Here is a 16,881-nt window from a genome sequence, read left to right as displayed (position 1 = left end):
TTAATGACATTAGTATGTGCTCCTGTGTATATGTGACATTTGCAGCATATCCTGACAATGCAGGTTTAAAACAGAACTTTCACTGATAACAATCTTAACAATCAATAGGTATGTAAAAATGCAGAGTAAACTGTTATTCATATAATAATAAAGTTTTAAACAATGAATAAACTGATTTCACAAAATAAACAATGGATTCATTAGTACACTTTTTTTAAAAACACATTGATTTACTTTTTTGTTTTCAGTTTTTAGCTATACATGCAGCCCAACATTCATTGTCTCAGATTGTATATTTGCACCTATAACATGTAATTTCATTGTCCAGATAGTAATGATGTTTTAGCTTTCTTCCTATATCAGTTTGTAAAAGCTGAATTCAAACAAAGACATGTCTGCACTGAAATTAGCTAGGATGTCAGTCAATGAAAAACCTCTTATGTCAAAATGCGACTGATTTTTCTCCACATAACAAAACCTTCTCTCCGTCTCTTTTTCTATGGCTCAAAAAGGAAGAGAGAAGGCTGCCTGGACTGTTCTGACTACTTTATGGCTGTAGCTGTGCTGACATCAAAAATGAGTGAAGACCCAAATACACAGGTGTGTGTACATGTATTAGCCAATCTAATTCATCCAACCTAATTTAATATCATTTCTTAGTGATTTTTTAAAAATGTGCAGTGTTTCAAATGAGATAACTTTTATGCATGAATTTTAATGTATAGGCTTCTTGAAGTTTTTCTTGTCTCTCTCTCTCTCTCTCTCTCTCTCTCTCTCTCTCTCTCTCTCTCTCTCTCTCTCTCTCTCTCTCTCTCTCTCTCTCTCTTCTCTCTCTCACTCTCTCTCTCTCTTTCTCTCACTTTCAGGTAGGGGCTTGTATTGTGAACCAGGACAACAAGGTAGTTAGCACTGGTCACAATCAAATGCCCAAAGGCGGTAAGGACAAGCTACCATGGGAACAAAAAAAGGAGGACGAGCATGACACTAAGTACCCTTATGGTTAGAATAGACACTCTTTGATTTTCAATTCTTAAATACACACATTCAAAAAAGAAAACAGAATATATTATATATTATATAATATAATACAGCTTTATTGTCATTGTTAACAACAACAAAATTGTAGATGTAATTAAATAAAGTGCCTCACATTCAAGCATTAAATATCAAAAACAGTGTCAGCAAAGACTTTAAATTAAAAGCTGCTCATATTTCACAGTTGAGTACTGTTCAGTGTCTAGGGAGCTGCCACTCAAAGTCAATACCAGTGTTTCACCTGTAGAGTGGGATAGAGGGTAAATAATGCTGTTCCATCCTTCACTATTAATAACAGGCTTCAGATCAGGCTTCATGGTTATTAAATTCAAACAAAAGCAGAACGACACATAGGCATGTAGGTGATGATAAAGAGCAAATAACTAAATCACATTTGAAATTTTGAGAACAAAGTTGAAATATTTTAAGAAAAGGGCAATTGTAATTTTGATGAACTTTAATTTATTGAGTATCTTTTCCAAAATCACTCTTCATAAAAATAAAATCCTAATACTACAGGAATAAAGTTAAAATGTAATGGAAAAGAATATTTCAAGATTAAAACAATATTATTTATAAAAATATTTTTGACATTTACTTTTACTTCCTACTACTACTACTTTCACTTTTTCAGTGCATATACAGTATATGCTGATGTCCATATATCTATAGCTTGAAACAGACAGTATGGAACAGACTAGTATTCCAGATTAAACGTATTATCCTGATTCAGCAGCAACTACCTCACACTGATACTGATACATACTAATGTATAAAAGTGAGTCTGATACACAGATGAATGTCTTGTCTTGTATTAACTGGGCTCTTTCCTACAGTGTGCCATGCAGAGCTGAATGCCATCATGAACAAGAACAGTGCTGATGTGAAGGGCTGCACTATCTATGTGACTCTGTTCCCCTGCAACGAGTGTGCCAAGCTCATCATCCAGGGAGGTGGGTATTAACACACACACACACACACACACACACACACACACACACACACACACACACACACACACACACACACACACACACGCATGCACGCACATGCACCCACCCTTAACTTTTTGTACAAGTTGCTCAAATTAAGCAAATTTGTCAATATAATCTGTCTATAATTTTGTCATCCTGATTTTCCATCTTAACATTTTGCTGTTTTGCTCTATTCTGTACACATTCTGTTCTTCATTTTGATCATGTACCAAAGGCCTTATCCATAGTTGAGGCAAACATGCAGTTTCTAAGCAATTCAAAGGAAGGTAATAGTAAGTGGACAAACATACATAACATAACAACATGTCATCAGCATAAAGTGACATCTTATGATTTCGGCCCCAGTGGCAAATACTTTTGATGCTAACAATTTCCCTCAGAGTAATAGCTAGTCGCAAAATTGCCACGTTAAAAAGAAGGGGAGTCAGAGAGTAGCCCTGTCTTGGGCCACACTGCAGCTCGTGGCACATAGCTGCTGTTCGTACAATCAGCAGTCAGTGAGGCCAAGTATAAAAACCTTAATCTATATTAGGTTTTAGAAAAGAAAATCCCATTTCACCAAGTCAAATTTCTACATCATACTATCAGATGTTGATGGACTATATATTAGTTCACAGTCCATAGTACATACTGAGAGCTTGAGTTAGAACAACTAAAGACAATCAGGAATGTTCAGGCCCTGAGACCTTCATCAGGCAAAATTCATTCAGACAAATGATGAATTTTGGATGATGAAGGTCAGAGAACTGAAATGAAAAATGTTAATAAAAAGTGCCCAAAAAAGACCAGTGTCATTGCAGCTTTACAAGTTGTTGAAAGTCTAAAGATATAAAGCTATAAATCAGCTTTTTTGTCACAATATAATTTCACTGCTTCTGTGTCAATTGAATGTAAAGTTATCATTTCATTTTCCTCTGTCCTTTGTCCTCTTTCGTCCTTTTTTATTTTTCATGCACTTCCACAAGAAGACAATAATAATAGTTTTTAAATTGGCACTTCTACCTGTCATCTTTAACACTTCATAATCCCTCGCTCTCTTTGTCTAGGCATTAAGAAGGTGGTCTATCTTTGTGATAAGTATGAGAAGAAAAACTCAACAATCGCTTCCAAGACGATGCTCGACTTGGCTGGCATACCATACGAGTGGGTAACAAGCTTTCTCTGTCACACATGCCAAGATAGATCAGTTTGACTTGATTTTTGGTGTCCAGTGTGGTGTAAAAGACACTGGGCCTCAAGCAGGAAAAATTCATACAAAACAGATTTTATTTTAAGTCGGTCATATGAGTAATTAAGAACATTTTTTTAGCATTCACCCACTTTCTCCCACTGACTCACTCCACGATACAAAAAACAGCAATTTGACCTGAAATCATGAGGCCTACTTTTGATGCCAAAATGTAAAGAAAATGAAAATGTGACTTTCATCCTCATTCATGTTTTTATTTGGTGTTTTCCGTTTGTGTCATCATAGCTGTGTGTCCCTGACTTATATATGTGTGTGTGTTTTTTCTCCTTTTTTTCCTTCCTTTTTTTGACAGGCAATTCAACCCCAAGGGGGCACCTGAGATTGTCATCAATATTAATCCCAATTAAACCTCTGAGATGCCAAACACTGAGGCATGGAGGCAGAGGGAGAGGATGGAGCAGGACTGCCTTTTTTCTGTATCGTCTTGGCCCCTGCCTTGTTCAAGAAGACCATGACTTTGCTTTCTTTCGATATTTTGATTAACCAGATATTATATAGTTTAATTTGATGCTTCGTCCAATTTGGCTGACTGTGGTGGAAGGTCTTTCTGTGATCACTTTCTTTTATTTTAAAACTGCCTTTGGATTCAGGAATATGAAAACCTCCTGTATCCACTATCCTGAGTGTTTTTTTAAAGATCTTTTGTCAGATCTACTCATATCTGTCTGCACAGTAGAAAATAAATTGAGAATGTTCGTACCAAACAACCAGTCATTGATCCTCATTGTTTCATGTTTCAAGTGTAGTTTGACGTCACAACTTAATGGATATACACATTAGCAAGGGATACTTCATAAAATAATTATCACACAATGTTGTGTATATGTGTGTACCAGTACACTGCAGAAAATGGCTAGGCTTCCATGGGTGACACACAAGTGACATCATCCGTCATCAATATCAGTAACAAATACCAAATAAAATACAACTGGATAGGACTGCAGATTACAATCATCACATATCACGCATTATATAGTTTTATCTGCTGCTTATAGTCATAATGTGTGTTCCTGTCTTAAACTGAAAATTCATCCTTCCTGTCATACTATCTAACATGATGTAAAAAAAACAAGCGGGAAAACACTTAATTCTTTAAATCTGTACCATTATTACTTCAACCATGTCAGCTCTCAGTGCAGTTCAATAAAACTTTGGGACCACATGAACTAGTCCACTGTGTTTCTTATTCTCGAAAAACACAATTCACAGGATAAATATGTACAGTTTGTCATGCTTGTTTAAATTGTGTATTAGGTGCTATTTGTTTGGTTATTTGTCAGATGGATATCATACAATGCTTAATAGTTTCAAATGAAATTTGGTGTAAAGTTCAGTTTCACCATGTGACCATTTGTAAAGAAAGTAAAACTGCTTCAGTGAAAACTGCTAAAAACAAAAAAGTTATATGACTAAGTTTGACATTTTTTGATTCTCTCTGTGAGAAATTACAATCTGGCTTCTATGGCAAACATGGCACTAATGTTGTACTCAGACTGAGTGCAAATCCAATTTTAGAGATTGAGATTCGAAGACACAAGTGGATATGAACTGATGATAGTTGAGAATGTTTCATCCTGAGCAAATTGTATGACTAGAGTTTCTAGTGAGTCCTGAGATCAGTGAGAGTCTGAGCTGTCGCATAGTCAGTGTGTATGTTACCAGCAAGCTACTGCTCACGTCTGTATAACTGGTATGTTTGGAGTGAATTAAAACAAAAACACTCCTGTACAAGTTTGTGCCAGTAAACAATGGACAGATTTCATTAACTAGACATTGCTTCATTCTACTATGTCTGGTATTTTTTCACTTCAGTGATGTGTTCAGTGGTGTTGATCATGATCTCCTTAGTGGGAGGTCAGAATCAACGGTCGAGTTATTATTATTGTATTTGTGTCGTTTTTCATTATTATTGTAACGTCCCTCAATAACCACACGCCAAGACGTTAGCCGGTTTAGCTGGCTCTTTATTCCTTATTGTAACACAGGCTACTGTGGGCCGTAACCAACCTCCGTCTTATTTTTCAGAGGAGAACAACAACACACACCTACACGCTAGCCAGACCCAGACCAACTTTCACACATGGCTGCAAACACCCAAGACTCAAAGTTCCTGCCCTGATCTGTGTGGATTACTTCGGCTGCTCCAAATCTGCTGTACATTCCCCCCACCAGTGCGTCTACGATGGTCTCTGCCTCCTGGTCCGGCAAAGAGTAGGCCTCGGGCAACTTGGTGAAATAGTCCATGGCAGTAAGGATGTAGCGGTTCCCTCTCTCCGTGCGGGGGAACGGCCCAAGGACACCAATCCCCATTCTCTCCATGGGACCCCCCACCGGAAACTGCTGGAGCTGAGCATGAGATCTGTCCGTGGGGCTTCTTGGCTGTTCAGCTATCACAGCGGCGGCAATAGTCTTCCACATCCCGCCTAAGTTGGCCCCAGTAAAATCCCTGACGGAGGTGGCGGAGCGTCTTACCGACCCCGAAGTGGCACGATCCTGGACCTCCATGCACCGCCTGGAGCACCACCCCCCCGTAGGGTCTTCGGCACCACCACCTGCCACTGTGTCTCACCCGTAGCTGGTTCTTTCCATCCCCTCTGCAGCACCCCTTCCTGCAGCCGCAGGGCTCCAAACATCGACCAGAGTCCCTTGGTGGCACGAGAACACATGCCAACCTCATGCCACGAGGGTCTGTGCTGTGCAGACTGATGTTGCTGTCCTCCTCCTGCTTGTGCCCCCACCCAGCTGTATCCACAGTTGTCATTCCCCGCTCAGCAGACGGCCTCTCGGGTCTCCCCGCTGCACATTTCACCTCAGGTTGCGGCCGCTCACCCTCCCATGTCTCCCTTTTCTTGCAGTAATGGCAGCCATCAGCGATGCAGGGCCGGCGGGAAAGCGCGTCCACATTTCCATGTTGAGCGCCTGGTCTGTGGACCACAGTGAAGTCATATGCCTGCAGCTCTTCAATCCAGCATGCCAGCTGGCCCTCTGGCTCTTTGAAGGTCAATAGCCATTGCAAGGCCGAGTGGTCAGTCCTGACTGTGAAGTGGAGGCCCCCGAGGTAATATTTGATGTGGCGGATGGCGCTGACCACAGCGAGTAACTCCCGCCTGGTGACACAGTAGCGACGTTCAGCATTGTTGAATGTCCTGCTGTGATATGCCAACACTCTCTCCCCTCCAGGCGTCCCCTGTGACAGCACAGCCCCCGAGCCGTCAAGGACAAAAGGCAGGGTGAGGTCAGGTGGGGCAAGAACCGGGGCTTCCACGAGGGCCCTCTGCAGTTAGGTGAATGCTGCATGGCACTCCTCTGTCCACACAAAGTCCTCCCCTTTCTGCAGCAGCGGGAACAGGGGCACAGCAATGCAGGGGAACTCCTTGTCAATACATGGGAGGGGATAAGGGTCCTTTTTTGTCACTTTGTTGAAGGGTCTGAAATCCAGACAGAACCGCCAGTCAACCTGTGTCTTCTTCGACAGGGGAGGCCCAAGAGCTTGTAGAAGGCTTAATGAGTCCCGCCCGTTGCATCTCCTGCAGGGCCTTGTCTTCCGCTGCTTGCCTGGCCAGAGGGAGGCGTCGGGGTCTCATCCTAATGGAAAGTGCATCTCCAGTTTCGATGTGGTGTTGGATGAGATCTGTTTGGCCCACATCATCCTCTGACAGCGAAAAACAGTTCTTGAATTCCAGTAGGAGCTGCCACAACAGATCCTGTTCACTGAGAGTCAGTCCATCACAGTTTTTCTGCCAGACCTCCCTCACCGCCAAAACTCTCTCTCTCCTGTCAGGCAACGCAACGGCTGAGGGGGGAGGTTTAGTTTAGGTGGTCCATTGGGCAGGGTGGAGGGCAATGTGAGTGATTCATTGCCGGTAGTGCAGCTGGCAGCTTGGAGCATGATTCGTGGGTGTGGCTCTGTGCCAGGCAGGCTGAGGGGCGGTGTGGGGGGTACATCAGGGGTGGTGCAGCAGGCAGCTGGGGGCACTGGGCGAAGGTGTAAGGCGGGGTGGGGCAGGCGGTCATGTTGGTTGTTGTCTCGGCAGGTAGTACTGCAATGGTATGGGCCGATGAGCAGCCTGGCTGTGTCGGCCGCTAAGACATCTGGACAACGTGACCATCTTGAAAGGTGAGTGTTCCACTCTTGGTGTCAATGACACAGTCCAATGCCTTAAGGACATCCAGCCCCAGTATACAGTCTTCCAGATCTGCAACCCACACTGGGCAGCGAACCCTCTTCTTCCCCAACCCCAAAGTCACTACTGTCTCACCCACCATGGGTGCCCGCTTTCCAGTAACAGTCTGTAGTTTCACTATGGTGGGAAAAACCGTCGTCAGTCAGGCACATCGCTAGCTGGAGGGCTTTCACCTCAGTGGACCACTTGCCGGCCCGAGCTAGCAGTTCAAACTGGGCATGAAAAGCCTCCCAATCAGCCTTGCCATCATACCTGGGGGTCTTCATGGAGGGCAGCGCCAGCTCCCACGCGGCTCCACACGTATAATCCCGGCTGCCACTGTACTCCCTTATGTCTCACGTCCCTCCTCAGGGCGGCTAGTCTGGCCAAAGCCTGCTTCAGCAGCCATTTTACCATTCATTTCTCTCAGCCGCTCTCTGTCATCGGGTGCCTCCCAAGCCCTGGCAGCGGGTTACTGACCCAGCTTGTCAGCACTCTCCTCTTTTATTTTCGGACGGACCGTTGGCAGCATTTTCACCACGTTATCGTTCGTTTAGGTCAAGATGGCGGGTGGTTAGACACTTCGGAGGGGACGTCTGTTTGTTTTTCTTCTGACACCAATGTAACGTCCCTCAATAACCACACGCCGAGACGTTAGCCGGTTTAGCTGGCTCTTTGTTCCTTATTGTAACACAGGCTACTGTGGGCTGTAGTAGCCAACGCCAAAACAACAAAAGCCTAACAGAGAAGTTCACTAGCCACACGAGCAGTGTTGCCAACTTTGCGACTTTCTCGCTAAATCTGGCGACTTTCCAAACCCTCTTAGCGACTTTTTTCCTCAAAAGCGACTAGCGACAAATCTAGCGACTTTTTCTGGTGTTATTGGAGACTTTTCTGGTGTTTTTGAGACTGAAGTGAAAGGACATATAGCTCTGCAGTTACTGTCCTCAACGAGCAGCTGGTGCTGCCGTGAGCCCCTCCCCCGTCCCAAAGCACGCACAGGCAGTCAGGTTCACAGTAGCCTCACGCAGCAGACCCAGCTGCAGTCAGAGCAGAGAGGAGACCCACACCACTCCGCACCCAGACTGCAAATAAATTGCGCAATTCCACTCCGCATAACAGTCTTTTGATTAAATGTAATATTCTGACATTTAACAATACAGAACAAAATTGATTTACATTTTAAAAAACAAACCAAGAATCAACATAAGAATATTAATTTGTAGTTCTAAACATATTTCGTTTTTTTTTATGTTATTCTTCTCTCCTACAGCGTCCATTATAATTACACGCAAATCGAAAATTATGCAAATTAGATGATGACGTCATTTAGCGACTTCTAGCGACTTTTAGGACAGCCAATAGCTACTTTCCTTACTGAGGAGTTGGCAACACTGCACACGAGTGTCGCCGTCTTCTTTTTCAGAGGAGAACAACAACACACACCTACACGCTAGCTGCAGGTCTCACTCACGAGACTCGTTCACAGACACTCAGGAAAAACCAGCACTTTAACTTAACAGTACAGAGTCTGGGCTTAAACTCTCTTATTTATAAAACACATAACAGTAACATGCCCAGTTTGTTACATTATTCTATCAACACTTTGAGCCTCAATTTGACCCCCTAAACCTGCTCAAAAACTCACCAAATTTGGGACGCACATCAAACTCTCTAGTGCCACCTAGAAACACTAAAATGGCCACTTGGCGGCTTCAAGCTTAAGTAGCTGACACCCTGCTGAACAAAAGTTCTGAACAACTTTTTCATTACTCGTCCAGTTTGGATTTTAGAAGCCCTCAAAGGTCAAGTGCCCAAAAACCCTCGCCAAAACGCTCACATAGCCAATGAATGGGAGGAGAGTCTAATGCCACTTTGACCCTAAATTTGACCACCTAAACATGCTACAAGACCAAATTCACCATGCACATCAGGCCTGGCCATTAATTTGATAAAATGGAAAAATTAACCCCAAAAGTGCCAATATTTGCTCTCTAGCGCCACCTAGAAACAGTAAAAGGATGTACTAAGTAATAGGAATGTCGTAGAAAGATCAAACCAAAACTCAATTGACCAGGCCAGTTTATTGTCCAGATGTACCCCCAGATACTTATATGTGCTTACCACCTCCACATTGACTCCCTCCTCAATGGAGACTGGTAACAGCGCGGGCTTAGACCTAAGGAAATCCACCACCATCTCCTTGGTTTTAGCAGTGTTAAGTTGTAGGTGGTTGAGTTTGCATCATTGCACAAAATCCTCCACCAGGCTCCTGTACTCCCCCTCCTGCTCATCTCTGATACACCCCACAATTGCAGTATCGTCAGAAAACTTCTGCATGTGGCATGACTCTTTGTTGTAGCCGAAGTCAGACGTGTACAGGGTGAACAGGACAGGAGAGAGCACAGTTCCCTGTGGTGCTCCGGTGCTTCATACCACAGTGTCAGAGAGGCAGTCCTTTGACGAACTGTGGCCGCCCTGTCAGGTAGTCAGTAATGCAGGATAGCATGAATACATAACACAAGAATGAAGGAAGTTTTCATAAGATTGAGTAAAAAATGCTCTAAGAAACTCCCCAAACATGAGAAGAATTGTTCCTGGTAATTAGTAGCATGAATGACTGGTTGAACTGGATGTAAGTTTTATCAGGGTGTCATGTACAATGTAAACAACTTTGAAATGAAACAGTTGATGTGCCAAATTTTTAGATGAAAGGACATCTGAACATAAATCCATTTGTAATAACCTCATTAACATTTACAACTGCAGATTTATGGATGGATTAATAGCACTCCTTTTTTTTTGCTGTTGATGATTTCTTAATTATTTATAATAGGTGACTGACAAAGTTTTGTTGATAACTTTTTAGAAACTGAGAAATTCAAGACCCATTATTAATGAAATTCAAATTTTTATAACAGCGGTTTTGATGGCTTATAAGAAAGTTAGAAACACGAGACGCTTTATTAGGGACATTAGGGGGATCTTCTGTATGGTTTAAAGTGCAAAAATGACAATACATTATTATGCTAAAGTAGATTAATCTCATCCTAGAAACCTTCTTCTTTCTTAAAAAAACCACAAAAAAACCCAATATCCCTGAATACTTATGTAAATTAGATGTTTCAGCCCTTTTTCTTTTTAATAAATGAACAAAACATATCAAAAACAGTTTCTGCTTTGTCATTGTGGAGTACTGTGTGTAGATTGGTCAGAAAAAATGAATTGAATCTATTTTAAGATGAGTCTGAAACATCAGAAAATTAGGAAAGCTTAATAGGGTCTGATAACTTTCCTTATGCACTGAATGTCCTCTGACATGCAACTCACAGCTCTTACTGTAAACCTCTCCTAGATCACTTTAACACAAGTCTGAATGTTAAACTTTCTCTGTATGACGTCTTTATACCTCTCTCTGTCTCCTCTGTGAATAATGTCTTTTCTCATCTCTCCTCCTCTGTGTATGTGAATGGTAGATGTGAGTCTCCCCTGTGTACATGTGTAGTCTGTCCTCCTGACACGACTCCATGGTGATGGAGGTCTGGTGGCTCAGCTCCTATTCTGTTGTGGTGCCATCTGGAAGTTGCTCGGCATCCTCTTCATCACATTCTTCATAAATATTATAAATCCATTATAATTTTGTTATCTTGTTCAATGCTGTATCTGTAATTTGTGTTCTTTTCTTGTTAAGACCTGGCTATGTCAAAGTTTAACAAAATATATTTAAACAAATTACACCAACTTAAATGATTTAACTGAATGATTAAAGGCATGAGGTGTAACCTAATTATGTATGGCAAGTGGTGTGGTGGTGTATCACCTGTCACTGCTGCACTGGTCACTGTTGCTGTCTATGTCTTTCCTAGCAGGTGGACCTGGTTCAATCACCTTAGATACACAAAACTAAACATTACATATTTAGCTACTCTATCATACACAAAACCTTTTTCATCAAATCGCCTTATAGTACTGTGAGTGCATACATTTTTAGGTTGCCCGAACACAACTTACATCCCTGACCATAGTCTTAAAGTTATGCTCTACCCATTGAGCTACACCACAAAAACATTTTGTATGGAAATACCAACAGTCTGAAAAAAGAAAAAACAACATTTTATTTATTTCAATACAAATTATGTTGAACAGAATGTAGTATCATCAACACATTCACCAGAATATGGGTTACTGAATGCAGGTGTGTCTGTGTGGGCCTGTGTAAGATGAAGCATGAATACATACACAAAAGAATGGAGGAAGTCTTCATAAGATTAAGTAAAAACTGCTCTAAGAAACTCCCCAAACATGAGAAGAATTGTTCCTGGTAATTAGTAGTATGAATGACTGGTTGAACTGGGTATAAGTTTGATTAAAAACATTAAACAGGGTGGAGTGTACTACCTAAATAACTCTGAAATGAAACTGTTGTTGTGCCAAGTTTTTAGATGTTGCTTTTACTTTCACAGTGACATAACATAACATCAGTGACATGTTTGATATGTTTTCATAACTCCTCCATATAACCAACATGCCCTTTATGGAGGACAACTCAGGATGTGACTTATTGTTAACATCATCATAACAACATGTGATCTGGACCAAAAGTAGCATAAAGGCAAAGCCCATATGAATCATGTTAAACTAAACGTGGACAGGTACCTGCTTTCTAGCATTTTTCCTCACTGCTGTCTTACTACTCCTAGTACAGTATATCTGAACCTAAATCCATTTACAACTGAGCAACTCAAGACCCCTTATAACTGACATGCTAACATTAATAATGGCAGCTTTGATGGCTTATAAGAAAGTAAGAAACATGTGACCCCTTATTAATGACTTTGGGGAGATCTTCTGCAAAAAAGACTTTCCTCATGCTGGCAACCCAAAATGTATTCTTAACAATGGGTGATAAATAACTGATAAAGATTAAGTGAATTATTTAAGCTCAAAATCTTAGACACCCTTATTTGAGCCCGTATCTTGCTCCTTTGGAGGGAGACATAGATATAGTAGATGTGTGAAGGATCGAAGTCTGGGACATGTTTGATTACTAACAGCATCTAAAACAGAACAAAACAAACTTTAAGAGTCATGCAGGTCAGGCAGTTATACAGGTTTCTTAATGCAGGAACATATTTAAATGTACAAACATGGTTTCTATGACAATCACTGTGGCTAAAGCACACCTTAATACTGACGTAGTGTGTGTCCCATGGACTGTATATAAATATGATGTGTCCTATTTGTCTACAATAGCTGACGCTGTCATACAACACAACACTTCAACTTCTAAGAAATAGCAAAAAAGCCTCAAGTCAGTTCGGGATTTGACTTGATTCAACCAGATATGGCTGAAGGAAATCAGAATCAGCAGCCTGATCCTTCAAATAGGTAACTAGTTTGAACTATTTGTCTACTGCATTCATTACAGTTTAAGCCTATCCTCAGTTTGTGCCTCTGATTTATTATGATTATTATATTTAACACTAGGGGCACAAACTAAGAGGTTACATTGCCTCATTTCGGTCCTGTATTTCTCAGATTCAAAGCACCCCTCTAAAAGATTCTACTCCTATTATAACCCTGTCATCCTGTTTGTTATATTTGCTATTAAGTCTTAAATTGTGTTCACTCTGCTCTGTCCTCTCATGTCTGACTGACTCTAAGTTAGATTAATGACATTAGTATGTGCTCCTGTGTATATGTGACATTTTCAGCATATCCTGACAATGCAGGTTTAAAACAGAACTTTCACTGATAACAATCTTAACAATCAATAGGTATTTAAAAGTGCGGAGTAAAATGTTATTCATATAATAATAAAGTTTTAAACAATTAATAAACTGATTTCACAAAATAAACAATGGATTCATTATTACACTTTTTTAAAAACACATTGATTTACTTTTTTGTTTTCAGTTTTTAGCTATACATGCAGTCCAACATTCATCATCTAAGTTTGTATATTTGCACCTATAACATGTAATTTCATTGTCCAGATAGTAATGATGTTTTAGCTTTCTTCCTATATCAGTTTATAAAAGCTGAATTCAAACAAACACATGTCTGCACTGAAATTAGCTAGGATGTCAGTAAATGAAAAACCTCTTATGTCAAAATAGGGACTGATTTTTCTCCAGATAACAAAACCTTTTCTCCGTCTCTCTTTCTATGACTCAAAAAGGAGGAGAGAAGGCAGCCTGGACTGTTCTGACTACTTTATGGCTGTAGCCGTCCTGACATCAAAAATGAGTGAAGACCCGAATACACAGGTGTCTAATTCATCCAATCTAATTTAATATCATTTGTTAGTGATTTTTTAAAATTTGCAGTGTTTCAAATGAGATAACTTTTGTGCATGAATTTTAATGTATAGGCTTCTTGAAGTTCTCATCTCTCTCTCTCTCTCTCTCTCTCTCTCTCTCTCTCTCTCTCTCTCTCTCTCTCTCTCTCTCTCTCTCTCTCTCTCTCTCTCTCTCTCTCTCTCTCTCTCTCTCTCTCTCACTTTCAGGTAGGGGCTTGTATTGTGAACCAGGACAACAAGGTAGTTGGCACTGGTCACAATCAAATGCCCAAAGGCGGTGAAGACAAGCTACCATGGGCACGTGAAGGGAAGGAACTGGGCAAGAAGCACATTTATGGTTAGAATTGACACTTCTTGATTTTCAATTCTTAAATACACACATTAAAAAAAGAAAATTTAATATACTATATATTATATAATATAATACAGCTTTATTGTCATTGTTAACAACAACAAAATTGTAGATGTAATTAAATAAAGTGCCTCACATTCAATCATTAAATATCAAAAACAGTGTCAGCAAAGACTTTAAATTAAAAGTTGCTCATATTTCACAGTTGAGTACTGTTCAGTGTCTAGGGAGCTGCCACTCAAAGGCAATACCAGTGTTTCACCTGTAGAGTGGGATAGAGGGTAAATAATGCTGTTCCATCCTTCACTATTAATAAGAGTCTTCAGATCAGGCTTCATGGTTATTTAATTAAAACAAAAGCAGAACGACACATAGACATGTAGGTGATGATAAAAAAACAAATAACTAAATCACATTTGAAATTTTGAGAACAAAGTTGAAATATTTTAAGGAAAAGGCAATTGTAATTACTTTAATTTATTGAGTATCTTTTCCAAAATCACTCTTCATGAAAAAAGAAATCCTAATACTACAGGAATAAAGTTATAATTTAATGGAAAAGAATATTTCAAGATTAAAACAATATTCCTAATTAAAAATATTTTTGACATTTCCTTTTACTTCCTACTACTACTACTTTTAATTGTTCAGTGCATATACAGTATATGCTGATGTCCATATATGTGTAGTTTGAAACAGACAGTATGGAACAAACTAGTATTCCAGATTAAACCTATTATCCTGATTCAGCAGCAACTACCTCAAACTGATACTGATACATACTCATGTATAAAAGCCTGAATCTGATACACAGATGAATGTCTTGTTTTGTATTAACCGGGCTCTTTCCTACAGTGTGCCATGCAGAGCTGAATGCCTTCATTAACAGTGCTGATGTGAAGGGCTGCACTATCTATGTGACTCTGTTCCCCTGCAACGAGTGTGCCAAGCTCATCATCCAGGGAGGTGGGTATTAACAACACACACACGAACGCACATGCACGCACATGTACACACGAACATCCCTTAACTTTTTGTACAAGTTGCTCAAATTAAGCAAATTTGTCAATATAATCTATCTATAATCTATAATCTTAACATTTTGCTGTTTTGCTCTATTCTGTACACATTCTGTTCTTCATTTTGATCATGTACCAAAGGCCTAATCCACAGTTTATGAGGCAAACATGCAGTGTCTAAGCAATTCAAAGGAAGGTAATAGTAATCGGACAAACATACATAACATAACAACATGTCATCAGCATAAAGTGACATCTTATGCTTTCGGCCCTAGTGGCAAATACTTTTGATGCTAACAATTTCCCCCAGAGTAATAGCTAGTGGCTAAATTGCCACGTTAAAAAGAAGGGGAGTCAGAGAGGGTAACCCTGTCTTGGGCCACACTGCAGCTCATGGCACATAGCTGCTGTTCATACAATCAGCAGCCAGTGAGGCCAAGTATAAAAACCTTAATCTATACTAGGTTTTAGAAAAGAAAATCCCATTTCACCAAGTCAAATTTCTACATCATACTATCAGATGTTGATGGACTATATACTAATTCACAGTCCATAGTACATACTGAGAGCTTGAGTTAGAACAACTAAAGACAATCATGAATGTTCAGGCCCTGAGACCTTCATCAGGCAAAATTCATTCAGACAAATGATGAATTCTGGCTGATTCTGGCTCCTGGTCAGAGGACTGAAATGAAAAATGTTAACAGAAAGTGCCCAAAAAAGACGAGTGTCATTGCAGCTGTACAAGTAGTCGAAAGTCAACTTACAAAAATAAAAAGTTTTAAATCAGCTTTTTTGTCACAATATAATTTCACTGCTTCTGTGTCAATTGAATTTTAAGTTATCATTTCATTTTTTCATGTCCTTTGTCCTCTTTCGTCCTGCTTTATTTTTCATGCACTTCCACAAGAAGACAATAATAATAGTTATTATTTTGCACTTCTACCTGTCATCTTTAACACTTCATAATCCCTCCCTCTCTTTGTCTAGGCATTAAGGCGGTGGTCTATCTTTCTGATAGGTATAAGGACAGAGACTCAACAATCGCTTCCAAGAAGATGCTCAACTTGGCTGGCATACCATACGAGTGGGTAACAAGCTTTCTCTGTCACACATGCCAAGATAGATCAGTTTGACTTGATTTTTGGTGTCCAGTGTGGTGTAAAAGACACTGGGCCTCAAGCAGGAAAAATTCATACAAAACAGATTAAAATTTTTAGCATCCACCCATTTTCTCCCACTGACTCACTCCACGATACAAAAACCTTCCTTTCTTTGACAGGCAATTCAAACCCAAGGGGGCAGCTGAGATTGTCATCAATATTAGAGAGAGGGCAGAGGGAGAATGATGAGATGGAGCAGGACTGCCTCTTTTCTGTATCGTCTTGGCCCCTGCCTTGTTCAAGAAGACCATGACTTTGCTTTCTTTCGGTATTTTGATTAACCAGATATTATATAGTTTAATTTGATGCTTCGTCCAATTTGGCTGACTGTGGTGGAAGGTCTTTCTGTGATCACTTTCTTTTATTTTAAAACTGCCTTTGGATTCAGGAATATGAAAACCTCCTGTATCCACTATCCTGAGTGTTTTTTTAAAGATCTTTTGTCAGATACTTTATTATCATTAGCAAGGGATACTTCATAAAATAATTATCAACACTGCTTTGAGCAGTTAAGGGTTTCGGGGGACACAATGTTGTGTATATGTGTGTACCAGAACACTACAGAAAATGGCTAGACTTCCATGGTTGACACACAAGTGACATC

At 40.2% G+C, this 16,881-nt stretch overlaps 1 protein-coding gene across 1 annotated transcript; it reads left to right on the top strand.

Moving 5' to 3' along the window:
• Positions 1 to 447: 447 nt before the first annotated feature.
• On the top strand, positions 448 to 16,463 carry LOC134001247 (deoxycytidylate deaminase-like). The gene is made up of 5 exons (XM_062440817.1): positions 448 to 600; positions 867 to 999; positions 1,872 to 1,988; positions 16,105 to 16,201; positions 16,397 to 16,463. Exons 1-5 carry the CDS (start codon positions 448 to 450, stop codon positions 16,461 to 16,463), a joined length of 567 nt encoding a protein of 188 aa, XP_062296801.1.
• The last annotated feature ends 418 nt before the right edge of the window (positions 16,464 to 16,881 follow it).

Source organism: Scomber scombrus, chromosome 2, assembly GCF_963691925.1.
Source record: "Scomber scombrus chromosome 2, fScoSco1.1, whole genome shotgun sequence".
Classification (NCBI taxonomy): domain Eukaryota; kingdom Metazoa; phylum Chordata; class Actinopteri; order Scombriformes; family Scombridae; genus Scomber; species Scomber scombrus.
The sequence above is the reverse complement of the archived record's forward strand: the minus strand, read 5'-3'. Positions and strand labels throughout refer to the sequence as shown.

Excerpts from the sequence above, each read along its gene's own strand:
- LOC134001247 (XM_062440817.1), top strand. The coding sequence starts at position 448 with ATGCGACTGATTTTTCTCCACATAACAAAACCTTCTCTCCGTCTCTTT. Across the intron at positions 601-866 it reads GTGAAGACCCAAATACACAG|GTAGGGGCTTGTATTGTGAA; the intron begins GTGTGTGTACAT and ends TCTCACTTTCAG. Across the intron at positions 1,989-16,104 it reads CAAGCTCATCATCCAGGGAG|GCATTAAGGCGGTGGTCTAT; the intron begins GTGGGTATTAAC and ends CTCTTTGTCTAG.